Here is a 16,553-nt window from a genome sequence, read left to right as displayed (position 1 = left end):
AGTTGGTAAGCGGTGCAGGCTGTGCTCCACCCCCCCATAACTGTCAGAACTGGACTGTGCAGGGTTTGCATACATGACCTATTTCTCCCCCCTAGACCGCTTCTATCTTGCCAGCAAAGAATGAAAGGGATAGGTAAGCCAGTGGTGTCCCTGATGTAGAGGTCCCTATATTGTATTAAACAGAGCAAAGGAGATCTGAATTAGAGGTTTGTGTGTTTGAGGGAGGAGGATTTGTGCTGGAAGAGGGGATTAAAGGAAGAGGGGATGAGGGATGGGGGAACTGTACAATTAGTGCTAGGAGGGGGGAGGGATAAGAGGATTAGTGCTACCAGGCAGGATTTGTGGGGGGGGGTTGTGTTAGGAAGGTGGATTGAGGGGATTTGTAATAGAGCAGGTGATTGTGAGGGTTGTGCTAGGAGGGGGGATTGAGGGGGCAAAGATTTGAGCTGGTAGAGGGAATTGGGGGTGGGGAGATTTGACCTGGGAAGGGGAATTTCAATGAGGGGGGTTGTTTTCTGAGAGGAAGAGGTATTTATGTTTGGGGAGAATTTTGTCTTGCAGAAGGACATTATGCTTGGGGGGTGAGTGTGAAGATTAGTGCTCTCTTTTTTTTGGGGGGGGGGGTTGATATTGCATGATTGCAAGTCTTATGTGATATAGCAGAATGTATATTTGCTCAAACCATTCTCTAGTTGCCCACCACAGACATGAGGTCTCAAATCTGACCATTCCTGCTTTTGATTTGTGCATTTTGGAAAAAAATTATGGTAAGTGACTATTTTTCCCCTTATTTTCTGCAGATTACTACAATAGCGCAAAGGCTTGCTGATAACAACAAACAATAAATCAATATTACAAGTGAACTTTTGTTGTAGACGTAAATGAGTGAGGGGCTGGATCAATCCCCATCATTAAAAATCATAAATAAATCAATTTACAAAATACTGCTTCTATAGAATATGAAGTGTTCTGCTTTCCCTTTTACTACATGAGAATCAAACAGTCTCGAAAGTGAGAGCAAAGTCATTTAGGATTTTAAAATCATAGACCTGTTTAAATGTTACCATCATGCTAATTTCTATCAATGCACACCTGATTTACACTAACAATTTACACAAATTATGTTTTTCTGTTTGCATCGCAATGTAGCGACGGCAAGAAAAAAGCATTAAAAATTAAAACAAATACTTTCACTTTGAGCTTTCCAATTCTGATATATTAAATTAAAATTGCAATTATGTAGTATGGTATTAGTGAGAAGACTCTGTCAGTTTTATTTTAGAGTAAAGGTATAGATTTATGCATATTACCTAAAAGTTGAAGAAAATTGCAGAAAAGTGCAATTTAAATCATTTACTTATTTTTTTACCTTATTAAAAGAGAAGTATGTGATTTAGAAAACGTCACCTAGGTATACACGGCATCGATCCGATGCTGCATGTATCCCCAGCTGGCTCTGCACTGAGACATGAGCGATCAAAGACTAATGATCTCTCAGTTCTCTGTCTGCAGTGAGCAGAGAGCTGGGGACTGTCAGTCACTGGCTCTCTGCTCTGCCCCTCCAGTACTCACTGGAGCACTGGTCTGTGGAGGGGGCAGTAGCAGCTGGCTCAGGAGTTCAGCAGCTTGCTGAGAGGCTGAACCAGCTGCCAATCCAGGCATCTGGGTGGATCCTGACCACATGGTCAGGATCTTTTCAGAGCCTGGACTGGCTCTCTGCCGTCAGCCGATAATGGTCTAAAGCCTGCTGTCTGCTGAAAATAGATCACGGGAGTGCAGAACGAACTTCACTCCTGTGATCCCCAGGAGAAGTATAGCCAAAAATTGTCTATACTTCTCCTTTAAATATTATCTAAAAAAAAAAAAAAAGTGTATCCACATCTGTTGACTTTGTTACCAAATGAATGTGTGTATCACGCCAACATTTTATACCCTAGTTTTGGATGGGGGGGGAGGAGGGTTAAAACTGCTAAATGGGACATTGTTGGAGAGATTTTCAAGCAGATGGGAAGTAAGGGGACTTTTCCATCATCATAACAGGCCAAACATTTTTTTCAGTAGAGTAACCCCTGTCAGATCTCAATTTCTGTCTACGTCTCTGCTCCAGGTTCACCCTTACTTCCTATGTGGTGAAAGCATTGTCAGTGGGACAGTAAATTAGAGGAAGTCCCAGAGAACAATAAAAACAGAAAGGGGTTCCAAGTGCTCCCTATCCTATCCAAATCTAAAAATAAAAAATATTTTGGCTACACATACACTTTAAAACCTAGGAATAAATGTATAATATCTTAGTGTAGGCTGCGAAAGCTAACACTGTCATCCTAATAAATAATGATAGCACATTTACAAAAGCTGAAAGAACAAAGGTATTATGTGGCCCCTAGACATGTTGGGGGGCACACTTTAGTAAAAGTCCGTAAGGGGCATAAAGTCATGGGAGGTGAAGTGTTTAGTGTCACTGATAAAGTTCTTCTCCTGTCATGCTTTGTCTATTGACAATATTTCATGGTTCAAGTTTACATTTGCTCCACAATTACAGTTTCCACCGTTCTCTTGGGCTAAATAGACTATGGATGTGCGAGAGCAGTGAATGTTTTAGACTACCAAGTCCTTGTCATGTAGTAGGATTTATTGCACTACTAATAAAAAGGTCCATCATATGATGTCAGCATGGATGCTCATCATCCATCAAAGGGTGAAAACAGAGAGAATGATTTTTGATTCCCATTTTTTGGTGTCATCATCCTGGTCGTTTCTAGCTATTAAAGTGTATTTTAACCCAAAGTCTATTTTTCACTATGTTTGACAACATGGCTCCCTGTATACACTTTCCTTATGGGACAAGTTTGCTTATAGTGAACCTGTCCTTTAATAAATCCTTCCACGTTTCCTGATTGTGTTGTATACCTCCATTCCTCCCTGTTGAAGTGGTCCTTACTGTGTGTCCCTACCTGATGCTGCACAGAGCTTCTGCTGTAAATGTCCCCGCCAGCTCTTCTTCATAGTGCACACATGCACTATGGCTCCATACGTTCCTTTGGGTGAACTAATTCTGCAGAAGGGCTGTAACACAGCTTACCCATAGGAATGAATAGAGACATAAAACAAGTATGCAGAAACCGCTTACAAATAAAATACAGAGAGTGGCACTTTAAAACAAATGTGCGATAATCCATATAAGTTCACCCAAAAGCACACATTTAGTGCAAAGTAAACAAATAAAGACAATTTGGTATTTTTTCAAATACACAATGTGCAAAAATACTATGTACCAAGAGTATATAAAGTGATTATACAACTTTTCGATGGACCAGAACTATGTTTGCTTCGGGGGAAGCATCTACTTACAGAATAAGGAAATGGCAAGCCAAATTTTCTCCCAGTATGGTGAACTTATACATGACCAAGTGGAAGGAGGATCAATAGTTAGCCAGAATGGCGGCTGTAGAAGATATACATACACAATATTAAATGGAACGGGGACTTATGTTCGCTGGAATCAGATATGGATGCCCTCAATGACAACCATTGAGACATCAGTCTTAGCCATGTGGTAAGTGATAAAGAAATCAACTTTCTGGATTTGAGCATATCACTTTTAAATGGATTGATTAGAACAGCAACCTTTTTCAAAGAAACTGACAGGCTGGCCTCCGCCCCTAAGAGTCCCAAACATATGGCATGCATTGTAACAGAATCTAATATATAGGTGAGCGCTGGTGATAACTGGGGAGCAGCTAGAACACAAGGTGAAGGTAACAATCCCCTACAATAGTATGTGTAAGAAAATGCATCGCTAAATATACATATATTTATATATATATATATATACATATATATATATATATATATATATAGCAGAATGGTGTAGTGCAACACATAAAACTGCAAAAAACATTAGTAAATGTGAAATCGAAAAATCAAACAATATGGTAAAGTGCATGATGAATGTAATGAGCTGAGTGAAACAGTAAAGTGCATCAAGTAAAAGCATGAAAATATCAGCTAAACAGCTCAAAAAGCAAATTCCACAGCATGGGGTGTGCACCACACTGTATGCCAGCAATGTTTCACTGGCACCAACAGGAAGAGTGTTTGCAAGATTTTTATCTGCACTGCTTTGCAAAATCTCTGCATAGAGATTTGATTGGAATAGAAATTAAGTTCAACATAATGTTTGCACTTTATTTGTATAATATCACTTTATGTATGTTTGGCACATGGCATTTTTGCACATTTTGTGTTTGTAACAAACACTAAATTGTCATTGATTGTTTACTCTACACTATGTTTGCATTTTTAGCTGCACTAATATTGATCATTGCACGTTTGTTTTATAGCGCCACACTTTGTATTTTATTATTTTTATATCTTGCATCAGGATATAGTGTAGGCTGCTTTGCTACATGCTGGAGTTTCTCAGACCTACATGCAGATTATATATTTTTATACATTTCATATCGCAAACTGACTTTTCACTGACTTTCCTGATTTAAACATTTGTTATTGGTCAGTGACTAAAAATGTATCGAAAAAAAGGGGCAAGCCACACAGCTAGCTTTTACAGAAGAAAGTCACCAATAGCAAATTCCATATTTTCCCATGATAGCTTCACTTTAAGGGATGCTTTTATTAAAACAGTAGTCCTTTTCTGACTATTCTTCTTTTCACCTTCCCCTTTGACATCATCACAGAGGTAGGCAAGATTCAGGAAAGTGCCCTGTGTTACTTCCTCTAGGTGCAGGCCTATCGGAACATGTATCTTCCACTGATTAGCTGATTGGCAGGGGGGATTATCAACAGTGATAACACTGATAACCCTCCTCCTCAGCATTCATGAGATGCTGGGTGACAAAACTGATAACACTCCTCAGCATGCATAAGATGTTGGGTGACAACACCGATAACCCTCCTCCTCAGCATGCATAAGATGTTGGGTGACAACACCGATAACCCTCCTCCTCAGCATGCATAAGATGCTGGGTGACAACACTGATAACCCTCCTCCTCAGCATGCATAAGATGTTGGGTGACAACACTGATAACCCTCCTCCTCAGCATGCATAAGATGCTGGGTGACAACACTGATAACCCTCCTCCTCAGCATGCATAAGATGTTGGGTGACAACACCGATAACCCTCCTCCTCAGCATGCATAAGATGCTGGGTGACGACACTGATAACCCTCCTCCTCAGCATGCATAAGATGCTGGGTGACGACACCCGATAACCCTCCTCCTCAGCATGCATAAGATGTTGGGTGACAACACCGATAACCCTCCTCCTCAGCATGCATAAGATGTTGGGTGACAACACCGATAACCCTCCTCCTCAGCATGCATAAGATGTTGGGTGACAACACCGATAACCCTCCTCCTCAGCATGCATAAGATGTTGGGTGACAACACTGATAACCCTCCTCCTCAGCATGCATAAGATGTTGGGTGACGACACTGATAACCCTCCTCCACAGCATGCATAAGATGATGGGTGACAACACTGATAACCTCCTCACCAGCATGCATAAGATGTTAGTTGGCAACACTGATAACCGTCCTCCTCAGCATGCATAAGATGTTGACTGACAACACTGATAACCCTCCTCCACAGCATGCATAAGATGTTAGTTGGCAACACTGATAACCCTCCTCCTCAGCATGCATAAGATGTTAGTTGGCAACACTGATAACCCTCCTCCACAGCATGCATAAGATGTTAGTTGGCAACACTGATAACCCTCCTCCACAGCATGCATAAGATGTTAGTTGGCAACACTGATAACCCTCCTCCACAGCATGCATAAGATGTTAGTTGGCAACACTGATAACCCTCCTCCTCAGCATGCATAAGATGTTAGGTGGCAACACTGATAACCCTCCTCCACAGTATGCATAAGATGTTGGGTGACAACACTGATAACCCTCCTCCTCAGCATGCATAAGATGTTAGGTGGCAACACTGATAACCCTCCTCCACAGTATGCATAAGATGTTGACTGACAACACTGATAACCCTCCTCCACAGCATGCATAGGATGTTGGGTGACAACAATGATAACCTTCCTCCTCAGCATGCATAAGATGTTAGTTGGCAACACTGATAACCCTCCTCCACAGCATGCATAGGATGTTGGGTGACAACAATGATAACCCTCCTCCTCAGCATGCATAAGATGTTAGTTGGCAACACTGATAACCGTCCTCCTCAGCGTGCATAAGATGTTGACTGACAACACTGATAACCCTCCTCCTCAGCATGCATAAGATGTTAGGTGGCAACACTGATAACCCTCCTCCTCAGCATGCATAAGATGTTAGGTGGCAACACCGATAACCCTCCTCCACAGCATGCATAAGATGTTAGGTGGCAACACCGATAACCCTCCTCCACAGCATGCATAAGATGTTAGGTGGCAACACCGATAACCCTCCTCCACAGTATGCATAAGATGTTAGGTGGCAACACTGATAACCCTCCTCCACAGTATGCACAAGGTGCAGGGGGACACTGCTGATAACCCCCCTCAGCATGCAAAAGGTGCAGGGTGACAAAGCTGATAACCCTCCTCTTTAGCCTGCAAATGGATGCAGCTGTGCATGGTGACAACACTGCTGTGAATTTACTGCAGGGCATTTAGCATTGCCACCTTATAAAAGTAAGGACCTTTGACTGGCAGGACCACCAACCATTTCTTAGAGAAATGAAAATGCAGGGGTTAAGCTAAATATGAACTTATTTTGACTTTGTTATCATCTTTAGACTACTGCATTATAATTTGTGAGTATAATTGCACTTTAATGTACCATTATTATTGCCTTTTAGTAGTTTACCCTTTCCCAAAAAGTTAAAAAAAAAAGTACCTTGTTTCTTGTAAATTTATCCCCAGGGATCAGAGATTTATATAGTTTTCTAGCCCCTGAATCGCCTCTTTCCCCATAGAGAGTTAAGTAGACATTAGCCGAGGTTTCTGCTCCCCAGTGATCACCAGTATGCACAGCCACTATGTATTGATTGACTGAAAAGACAGTACAAAAATAATTAATCAAAGACGTAAACAACATACTGGATGAGGCTCACAAGACAAAAATGCTTTATGTGATAATGGATTGAAATGATACATTTTCACAACAACAGATGCTTTGGTGAATACATTATCCAAGCTAAATTTAACAAGGAAAATTATGAGACCATAGAATATCCCCTTTGAATTCTGAAACCTAGTGGCAATGTGCAACGCTTCACTTTTAACCCTTTTTAGCATAAATGTTAGTTTCAGAAAGCATACTAATTATTTCCAAATGTAATGTTTTCTTGTGGTATGTCATAGGCTTTATTAGCTCTGCTTTGTTAAACGTTATTAAATCTACGATAGCCAAGGAGCTGACTATATCAATATGCCTTTCAGGGACATTTACAGATGAGACTCTTATAAACTGCTTTTCCCCCTAGTGCCCAGTACAGGACTGCTACATCACTTTCTGTTAGCAGAGTGGATCCAGTTCTATTGACAGCAGAGAACTCTGGGACCTGTAGTCCTATAGCCAATACATACTGTACTGTGTTCCTGAGTGATCATTGAACTACAACTACCACAGAACTGGAGAAAGAGAGGGACGCTTGGAGAGCAGATATATTCTACAGCAAGGAACTGGCTCGATCTTGGTGTGGGATTCAGAGCTGAACACAGGGGGACTGTTGTTCTCCTCCAGAGACAGATTGCTGGCCTACTGCTGCCCCGGGATCACATCAGTTTTCTCTGCACCGGGACTGTCACAGTTCGGTCCTCACACAGACATCAATGCTCACTGCGCTGACAGGCCATCAGGTGGTAACTCCGCACATGCCTGAAAACAGCCAAGATCCTGTGTAAGAACTCTTGTTCCTAGGAGGCTGTGTTATCCATGGGATTGGTGAGCGGGCCAATGCCCAACCCCTTTCTGTCATCACTCTAGAAGCAATGCATGCACACACCTTTTCACTTCAGTATCAGGAGATCTTTGCTTTGAGCATTATCACAGCCTAGCTGTTTAACTTCATTGAATTACCAGTATTGACTATTGTTTATAGGACCCACCATTTCTTGCAGAAGACAACGGATATCATCATATCTGGAACTTTGAACATCACAGGACTCAAGTTCTCTTGTTAAAGGGACCTCTTTTTTTCTGAGGCCATTGTTATTCAAATTAGGATACTTATATCTATTTATGCCGGAGTATACATTTAAAGAATTCTCTGCATCCCCCATTAGCGGTGCAGGTAGCCTAGAGCAGCCTTTCTCAACCAGCGTGCCCAGGCACCCTGGGTTGCCTTGAGATCTCTTTAGGGGTGCCTTGGCAAAATGTCTAAAAGTTGCCTAAAACTTGTATACAAGCCAGTGGGTGGAAGAAGCCTGACTTTAGTTACACAAAGCCACAGTTTTTCATTGTGCGCCATTACGACCTTCTAGCCACCGGCGTCCTGACAACCAATGAAATCATCAGTTGATAAGGAGGGTGTCAGCTGCCTGCACAGCATCCTAGTTTGACTCTCCCTTGCCCCTCTCCATCAGTGCTGGGATCACATTAGCTCAGTGATGGAGAAAAACTGAGAGAAACACTGGAATACTACTCAGGACCAGTGTGCAAATGTGTATTTGATCTGGAAGAAAAAATTCACCTCCAGCGTTGGGTGTCCATTTGTGGATGTTGCTGCGTTATATAAAACTATTATAGTTTTTTACATTGTAGAATGGGGTGCCTCAAGACTGTCCATAATTTTAAAGGGTCCCTCAGGACTGTCCATAATTTTAAAGGGTGCCTCAGGACTGTCCATAATTTTAAAGTGCCTTAACTGAAAAAAGGTTAAGAAACACTGGCCTAGAGGGAGCTGATAAATCATCAAGGTTTTTCTTCCCTTCTTACTGCTGGTCTTGCAGTTTAAGGCCCCTTTCTCACAGGCGGTTAGATTTCAGCTTTTGCCCACGGTTAGAGGAACTTGCATATCGCAGCTAAATGCAGACAATGCATCCCTATGGCTCCATTCACACACTGCATTTAGCACATTTTCATAACATATGGCTTTCTGCCTTTAGGAAAAATAAAGTTTACTATGTCCAGGAGCGATGTACCACAGCTATCTGTACATAAACGCAGTTAATTGCAGTACAAAGAAAAAATAAGTAAACATGTATACAGTAATGTATGTCCCAGCTCCCCTGTACTCCATTATAGTGACATGACATGTATATAGTAATGTATGTCCCAGCTCCCCTGTACTCCATTATAGTGACATGACATGTATACAGTAACGTATATCCCAGCTCCCCTGTACTCCATCATAGTGCTATGACATGTATACAGTAATGTATATCCCAGCTCCCCTGTACTCCATTATAGTGACATGACATGTATATAGTAATGTATGTCCCAGCTCCCCTGTACTCCATTATAGTGACATGACATGTATACAGTAACGTATATCCCAGCTCCCCTGTACTCCATCATAGTGACAGGACATGTATACAGTAACGTATATCCCAGCTCCCCTGTACTCCATCATAGTGATATGACATGTATACAGTAATGTATGTCCCGGCTCCCCTGTACTCCATCATAGTGATATGACATGTATACAGTAATGTATATCCCGGCTCCCCTGTACTCCATCATAGTGATATGACATGTATACAGTAATGTATATCCCAGCTCCCCTGTACTCCATTATAGTGATATGACATGTATACAGTAATGTATATCCCAGCTCCCCTGTACTCCATTATAGTGATATGACATGTATACAGTAATGTATATCCCGGCTCCCCTGTACTCCATTATAGTGATGACATGTATACAGTAATGTATATCCCGGCTCCCCTGTACTCCCTTATAGCGATGACATGTATACAGTAAAGTATATCCCGGCTCCCCTGTACTCCATTATAGTGACATGACATGTATACAGTAATGTATATCCCAGCTCCCCTGTACTCCATTATAGTGATATGACATGTATACAGTATGTATATCCCAGCTCCCCTGTACTCCATTATAGTGATGACATGTATACAGTAATGTATATCCCAGCTCCCCTGTACTCCATTATAGTGATGACATGTATACAGTATGTATATCCCAGCTCCCCTGTACTCCCTTATAGCGATGACATGTATACAGTAAAGTATATCCCGGCTCCCCTGTACTCCATTATAGTGACATGACATGTATACAGTAATGTATGTCCCAGCTCCCCTGTACTCCATTATAGTGAAAGGACATGTATACAGTAATGTATATCCCAGCTCCCCTGTACTCCATTATAGTGATATGACATGTATACAGTATGTATATCCCAGCTCCCCTGTACTCCATTATAGTGATGACATGTATACAGTAATGTATATCCCAGCTCCCCTGTACTCCATTATAGTGATGACATGTATACAGTATGTATATCCCAGCTCCCCTGTACTCCCTTATAGCGATGACATGTATACAGTAAAGTATATCCCGACTCCCCTGTACTCCATTATAGTGACATGACATGTATACAGTAATGTATATCCCAGCTCCCCTGTACTCCATTATAGTGATATGACATGTATACAGTATGTATATCCCAGCTCCCCTGTACTCCATTATAGTGATGACATGTATACAGTAATGTATATCCCAGCTCCCCTGTACTCCATTATAGTGATGACATGTATACAGTATGTATATCCCAGCTCCCCTGTACTCCCTTATAGCGATGACATGTATACAGTAAAGTATATCCCGGCTCCCCTGTACTCCATTATAGTGACATGACATGTATACAGTAATGTATGTCCCAGCTCCCCTGTACTCCATTATAGTGAAAGGACATGTATGCAGTAATGTATATCCCAGCTCCCCTGTACTCCATCATAGTGATATGACAGGTACAGGAACCAAATAATGTGGGTATGGGACTAGAGCTCTATAAAAGCCACTACGAAAAGGATGCTATGTATTATTAAACTTGACATCAAAGCGGAGAAATTATGTGTCAGATGCAAAGTGAGTAACACTGGCGTCGATTTACTAAAGGCAAATAGACTCTGCACTCGGTAAGACATATTGCCCTAGAGCCTAGTAAATAAAGTGAAGCTTCATTTTGCAAAGAATACCCAATCAAAAGAAAGTAATATAAAAAAAACATATTTTTTGCCTGCACATGATTGGATGATGGAAGCTAGCATAGCTTATCCTCATTTGCTAAGCTACAGAGAAAAATTTCCCTTGCAGAGTGCAACTGAACTTGCAAAGTGCACAGTCTATTTGCCTTTAGTAAATCAACCCCACGGTCGGTAACGATGCCTTGGGGTTGATTTACTAAAACTGGAGAGTACAAAATCTGGTGCAGCTCTGCTAGGAAACCAATCAGCTTCCAGTTTATTTTGTCAAAGCTTAACTGAACAAGCTGAAGTTACCTACTATGTACAGCTGCACCATATTTTCCACTCTCCAGTTTTGGTAAATCAACCCCCATGACTCTATCTTTTGATTGCCCCAAAACAGCAAAAAAACTCACTAGTTGCAGCTAGCTTAAATATTTATCATTTGCTATGATTTTGCTAAATCACAAAATCCTTATGATTTGCTTTCAGCTTTTCTGTTTTTTAGCTATCCAAATGTAAACTAAAACCAATATACTGACATAGTTTGTATCCACACAGAAATCTGAGAGTCTGGAGACAGGGGTACAATCTCTGTGCACTGTGCAATCTCTTCAGAGTATAGTAATAGTAAAAAAGTTATGAACACCTGTTTTAAAAACAGTCTTTTAAGCCCTGCTCAGAAAACATTCAACTTGAAATTTGAAAAGTTTAAAATAGTTGACAAGTGATCTTGAATTCCCCCAAACCCATTGTTTCATTACCTGTTAAGTGAGCAGCACAGTGGCTAAGTGGTTAGCAATTCTGTCTAGCACCACTGGGGTTATCAGTTCAAATCCCAACCACGGCATTATCTGCCTGGAGTCTGCATGTTCTCCCTGTGCCCATATGGGTTTCCTTCCACACTTCAAAGACATGCTGGTAGGTTAATTAGCTCCTGTCTAAATTAGTCCTAGTATGTGTATAGATTTGAGTTATGCAGGCCATAGACGGGTCGTTTATTGGCCGACTTTTCGTCCACACGAAAAATTGGCCGATATTCACGCTGTTAGTAGGGCAATGCCATTGGCCGTTTTTTGTGGATCTTCTTGTTTCTTTTTATCGGTCAATCCACGAAAAATGGACATTTTTCGTAGACATTGGTGTCAGCATTGGCAACGGCAACGACCAATGTTTTGTTTATCGGCTGACAATTCTATGGCCAGCCTTAGGGACCTTAGATTGTAAACTCCTTGAGGGAAGGGACTAATGTGAATACAATATAGATGGAAAGTGCTACATAAGTGCATGTAATAAAAAAATAATAAGTGTGCACATAGTCTATTAGGCTCCATTCACACCTATGCAGGTGTGACAGTGCATGCACATTAATGTGCCATTCATTAGGGAACCTTGTTGTTATGAATGGGTTGCTTATTGCATTAAATGGGACCAAAAAGAGTTTGCACTTTTTCTTAAAAATGCTCTGCACAAGAATGAGTGGTACTTTGTTACCATGTGTTTTGGAGCTCTAAAAAACATATATCTAGTAATGTGCATTGACGCTCCATTAAGAATTAATTGCACCACAGCACAGCTACAATGAGGACATGCGTTCTTGTGCACTGCAGAAATGCGCTTGTTCCCCGGTGCCTAGATATGAACAGAGTTTCAGGGATGGGATATGTAGGCATACTGGCTACATATTATTAAGACATTAACATCTTTTTCTCTTCCTTGGGAAACCAAGATCTCTAAAACATTTGACCCATTAACGTTTTTCAGGACAGATTGGATTCAGCTGAAAGGGTCTTATTCTGGTGTTGTTAAAGCTTTGTAAATTATGTGTGTATAAAAGCATAACTAAACCCAAGAACAAAAATATATTCAAGCTTAACATTGCTTAGATGTGGTGGCTACATTAGTTTTCAATTATCAGGCTAAGAACTTTTTAAAAAGGACAGGAAATTATTGTTGAGTCTGTTCCTGTCACTTCCTGTAAGTTGAACTAAAGTAAAAGCAATCTCATCTTTCTTGTGTAAATGTTTAGTTTCATCAACCCCATACGTAAAGGAGATGAATTCAGTTTTTATGGCTTATAACCATGGAGTGGAGGACTGAGCCCTGGTTCACACCAATGCGTTTTGATAGTTCAAAACTGCATGACAAGTTGCACCACATTTACAGCAATGGAACCATTCAAATGGATGCAGCTCAGGTTGCAGTGACATTGAAAAAGGTTTCAGCACTTCTTTTCAGTGATTTTATTGCGACTTGCATTGACCTCTGTTAAATGAGTCACAAGCCGCAATGAAATCGAACATCCAAATTGCACGTATCTGCAGTCTTAAAATTGCACTGAAGCTGCACCAGTGTGAACCAGGGATGAGTGTAGCAGCACAGGAATTGTGTAATTCACAGGATTACCAAGTGAAAATAAAGGGAAATTTCAATATATTATTTTTTTCTTTTGGGTTTGGGTACACTTTAACTAAAGTTACCTGCCAAAAGTTCTTGCTGATTGTTCACAACTCTGAATTCTTTTACAGATTCTTCCTCTTCAGTATTCACAGAGAGCCAGTAGTTGCATTCAAACTGTACCTCTTGTCCGGATTCTTCCTCTGACATTTGAATGCTTTCCAGATGCCATCCTGGGGTTTCGGGTAAATTTTCACAGACAATGCGCATCTTAAAAATGTTCCCAACATCCCTAAACTTCACCTGTGTTAAAAAATACAATGTATCATCATTCTAACATGGCAAATAATGCCTAGTAAATCTACATTAGGCTCTATTCACAAAGCTAACACCAACACTTATTTTCACATCAGTTATATTTGGCTGAGTTCAATGAAATTTTAAAATTACAATCACATGACTGAAATTATAGATACTTATTTTTGTGTAAGGCTCCATTCACACTAGTGTGACTCCAAAGTAGCATGATTTTGAAACACAGAAACAGTGAAAAGTGACGGCTGAAAAAGACCAAGTGGTCCATTGAGTCTGCCCATTTTTGTTTTTTTTAGGGGGTGGGTAGTTGTGTTTTTTTTTTTTGTTAACTTTTTTATCTGAGCGTAAAGTTATTTACTGTTGCTTGGCTTACTACCTCTGCTGGAAGTTTATTCCAAGCATCAACTACTCTTTCTGTAAAATAATACTTTCTGAGATTAATTTTGAACTTTCCTCCAGTTAGTTTAAGGTATGTCCCCGTGTTCTTGATCTTGGTTTCATATTGAAAATACTGCCCTCCTGAACCTTATTCACCCCCCTTGATGTATTTAAAGGTTTCAATCATGTCTCCCCTTTCCCTTCTTTCCTCCAAACTGTACATGTTAAGTTCTTGAAGTCAGTTGATATGTTTTGTCCCCCAGACCTTTCTCCATTTTTGTTACCCGTCTCTGGACTCATTCTATCTTATCAATATCTTTTTGTAAGTGAGGTCTCCAGAACTGGACACAGTATTCTAAATGAGGTATAACATTCAGATACGACAAGATATTTAGCAATTTATATTTACTAAAATAATTGCATTTCTATGTTCTGTGTACTGTGGGAGACCAGATATAGTTAATGCAGGGTCCTGGGTTTAGTAACTCTTTAAGTTGCACATATTTGCACAGTTGTCATTGAAAAACATTGGGTGTTACTTGCCATGCGACTTTAGTGTCCAAAGTCGCATGACAAGTCACACGAGTGTGAATGGAGCCTAAAGCTTTGTAAATTGAGCCTACTGCATCCTAAATAAGACTCAAATATCACTCAAATAAGACACAAAGTCAAATAAAGATCCTTATTCTTTTGTTAAAGCTTTCTGAAATCAGCCTACTGCTTGCAAAAGTCACGCATAGTTTATACAGCTTCTGTATTTGGTCTAAAAATATGAACTGCAAAGTGAACCTTTCCAACAAACTTCAACATTTCTGATAGTATAAATAGAGGTCTATCATAAAAATCCTCCAGATTTCTTTAACATCAACTGGTCATTCATTCTGAATATTTGAAACCATAGTACTGCTTAGGATTCAACACATAGTCCTGCATTGTATTAGACTGACTATAGTCATTTTCTTATTGGCCTAAATCTGAGAGTGACAAAATGCATGCCAGGACGTCGGTTTAATTACCACCTTCTCTCTGAACCAACTGCAGCCTTGATCTACAAATAGTGGAGTCAACTCAATAGAATCACACGGCAAGCGGCTGTAGTTCTACCCAGGAGGTCTGTTAGAAGTCTGAAACAATTTGAATATATTTAATTATATAAAAGCCAGCCTTTTTGTAGAATTGTAATATTTCCTTGGGTGTAATTACCAATTGCCTATCATTTGCTGCCTGGAAATACATTTTAATTTTTGCAAGACAGGACTTTCTATTGTCCCTTAGTTTGCGAACCTTTGAGTATCATGTGACTGATTGATCCACTGTCATTGTGGTGCTCAAAGCTGAGAATATGAAAACAGTAGAAGGTTCTAGATGCAACGGCTATCTTATTTATCATTTTTTGGGTTGTTTACTAAAACGAGAGTAAACCAATCAGCTCCCAGGTTTATTTTCAAAGCTTAATTGAACAAGCTGAATTTAGAAGCTGATTGGCTACCATGCACTGCTGCACCAGATTCTGAGTGTTCTGGTTTTAGTAAATCTACCTCTATGTGTCTTGAAGTACAAGATACATTGGAAACTACTCCTTCATAGTGAATTTTAATAGTTAAAGAGATGCAACACAACTCTCTATCTCTTTGTCTGTTATTCCTGCATTCTGCTTCCTGTGTGTGCTGAAAATTAGTGATCTAAAGAAAACCTGTACTATATGGTATGGAAGTATGAAGGATGCTACTGTTGATCCCTACTTCTAGAAATTCTAGCTCCTTATTCTGATCCAAAGGCTTTATTATGTTTAACTTAGCAAATTTAAACTAAGCATATAGTTATATACAAAGTAAAAAACCAGTGGCTACCTATCACAGCTTGCATGTCACTTAAGATATCAAAAGACATAGGATGACAGTTGACAGATCAGGCCACTTTAGCAGGATCATTTGACAATAATATATTTATGGATTGAAACAATCCCTTCCGCTTGGCCACTGAGCTCTATTCACATTCTGCTGACCTTAGAAGTTTAGGAAGCACTCTGCAGACATTTTGCATTGTGAGTGATCTGAACTTGCAAGTACGAATATCTGGCCTTACTGGGAGACTGCTTTAAACTGACATCTACTTGGTTGCTAATAGTTACTGAATTTTGAACATCATTATTATCCTTTGTATTACCATATTTAAAAAATTATAGCACTGAGCATAAACAGAGCATAGCTACAGTTCCCTGCTTTATTATCACTTCTACTTTTTAACTTTTTTTCTTAAAGAAATGTTTTTCCTTTTTAAATAACCTGTCAAGAAATTTAATTAATCAATAAAATATTCAGCCTCCTGATTTGTAAAAGCCTTGTCA

The 16,553-nt window shown here is 40.0% G+C and overlaps 1 protein-coding gene across 1 annotated transcript in view; it reads right to left on the bottom strand.

The window, feature by feature from the left end:
* Positions 1–16,553, bottom strand: part of LOC149461351 (lipoxygenase homology domain-containing protein 1-like) — a 392,516-nt gene that overhangs the window by 162,150 nt on the left and 213,813 nt on the right. Inside the window, exons 32-33 of the mRNA XM_089678445.1 lie at positions 13,597–13,816; positions 6,861–7,015 (exon numbers count right to left, since the gene is read on the bottom strand). Coding sequence (XP_089534571.1) covers positions 6,861–7,015; positions 13,597–13,816 — 375 coding nt within the window. The remainder of the gene's footprint in view (positions 1–6,860; positions 7,016–13,596; positions 13,817–16,553) is intronic.

This window comes from Staurois parvus, unplaced genomic scaffold (genome assembly GCF_062004578.1).
Source record: "Staurois parvus isolate SC_StPar_1 unplaced genomic scaffold, SC_StPar_1.0 ptg000205l, whole genome shotgun sequence".
NCBI lineage: Eukaryota > Metazoa > Chordata > Amphibia > Anura > Ranidae > Staurois > Staurois parvus.
Note: the sequence above shows the minus strand (reverse complement) of the source record. Positions and strands in the feature narration are given on the sequence as shown.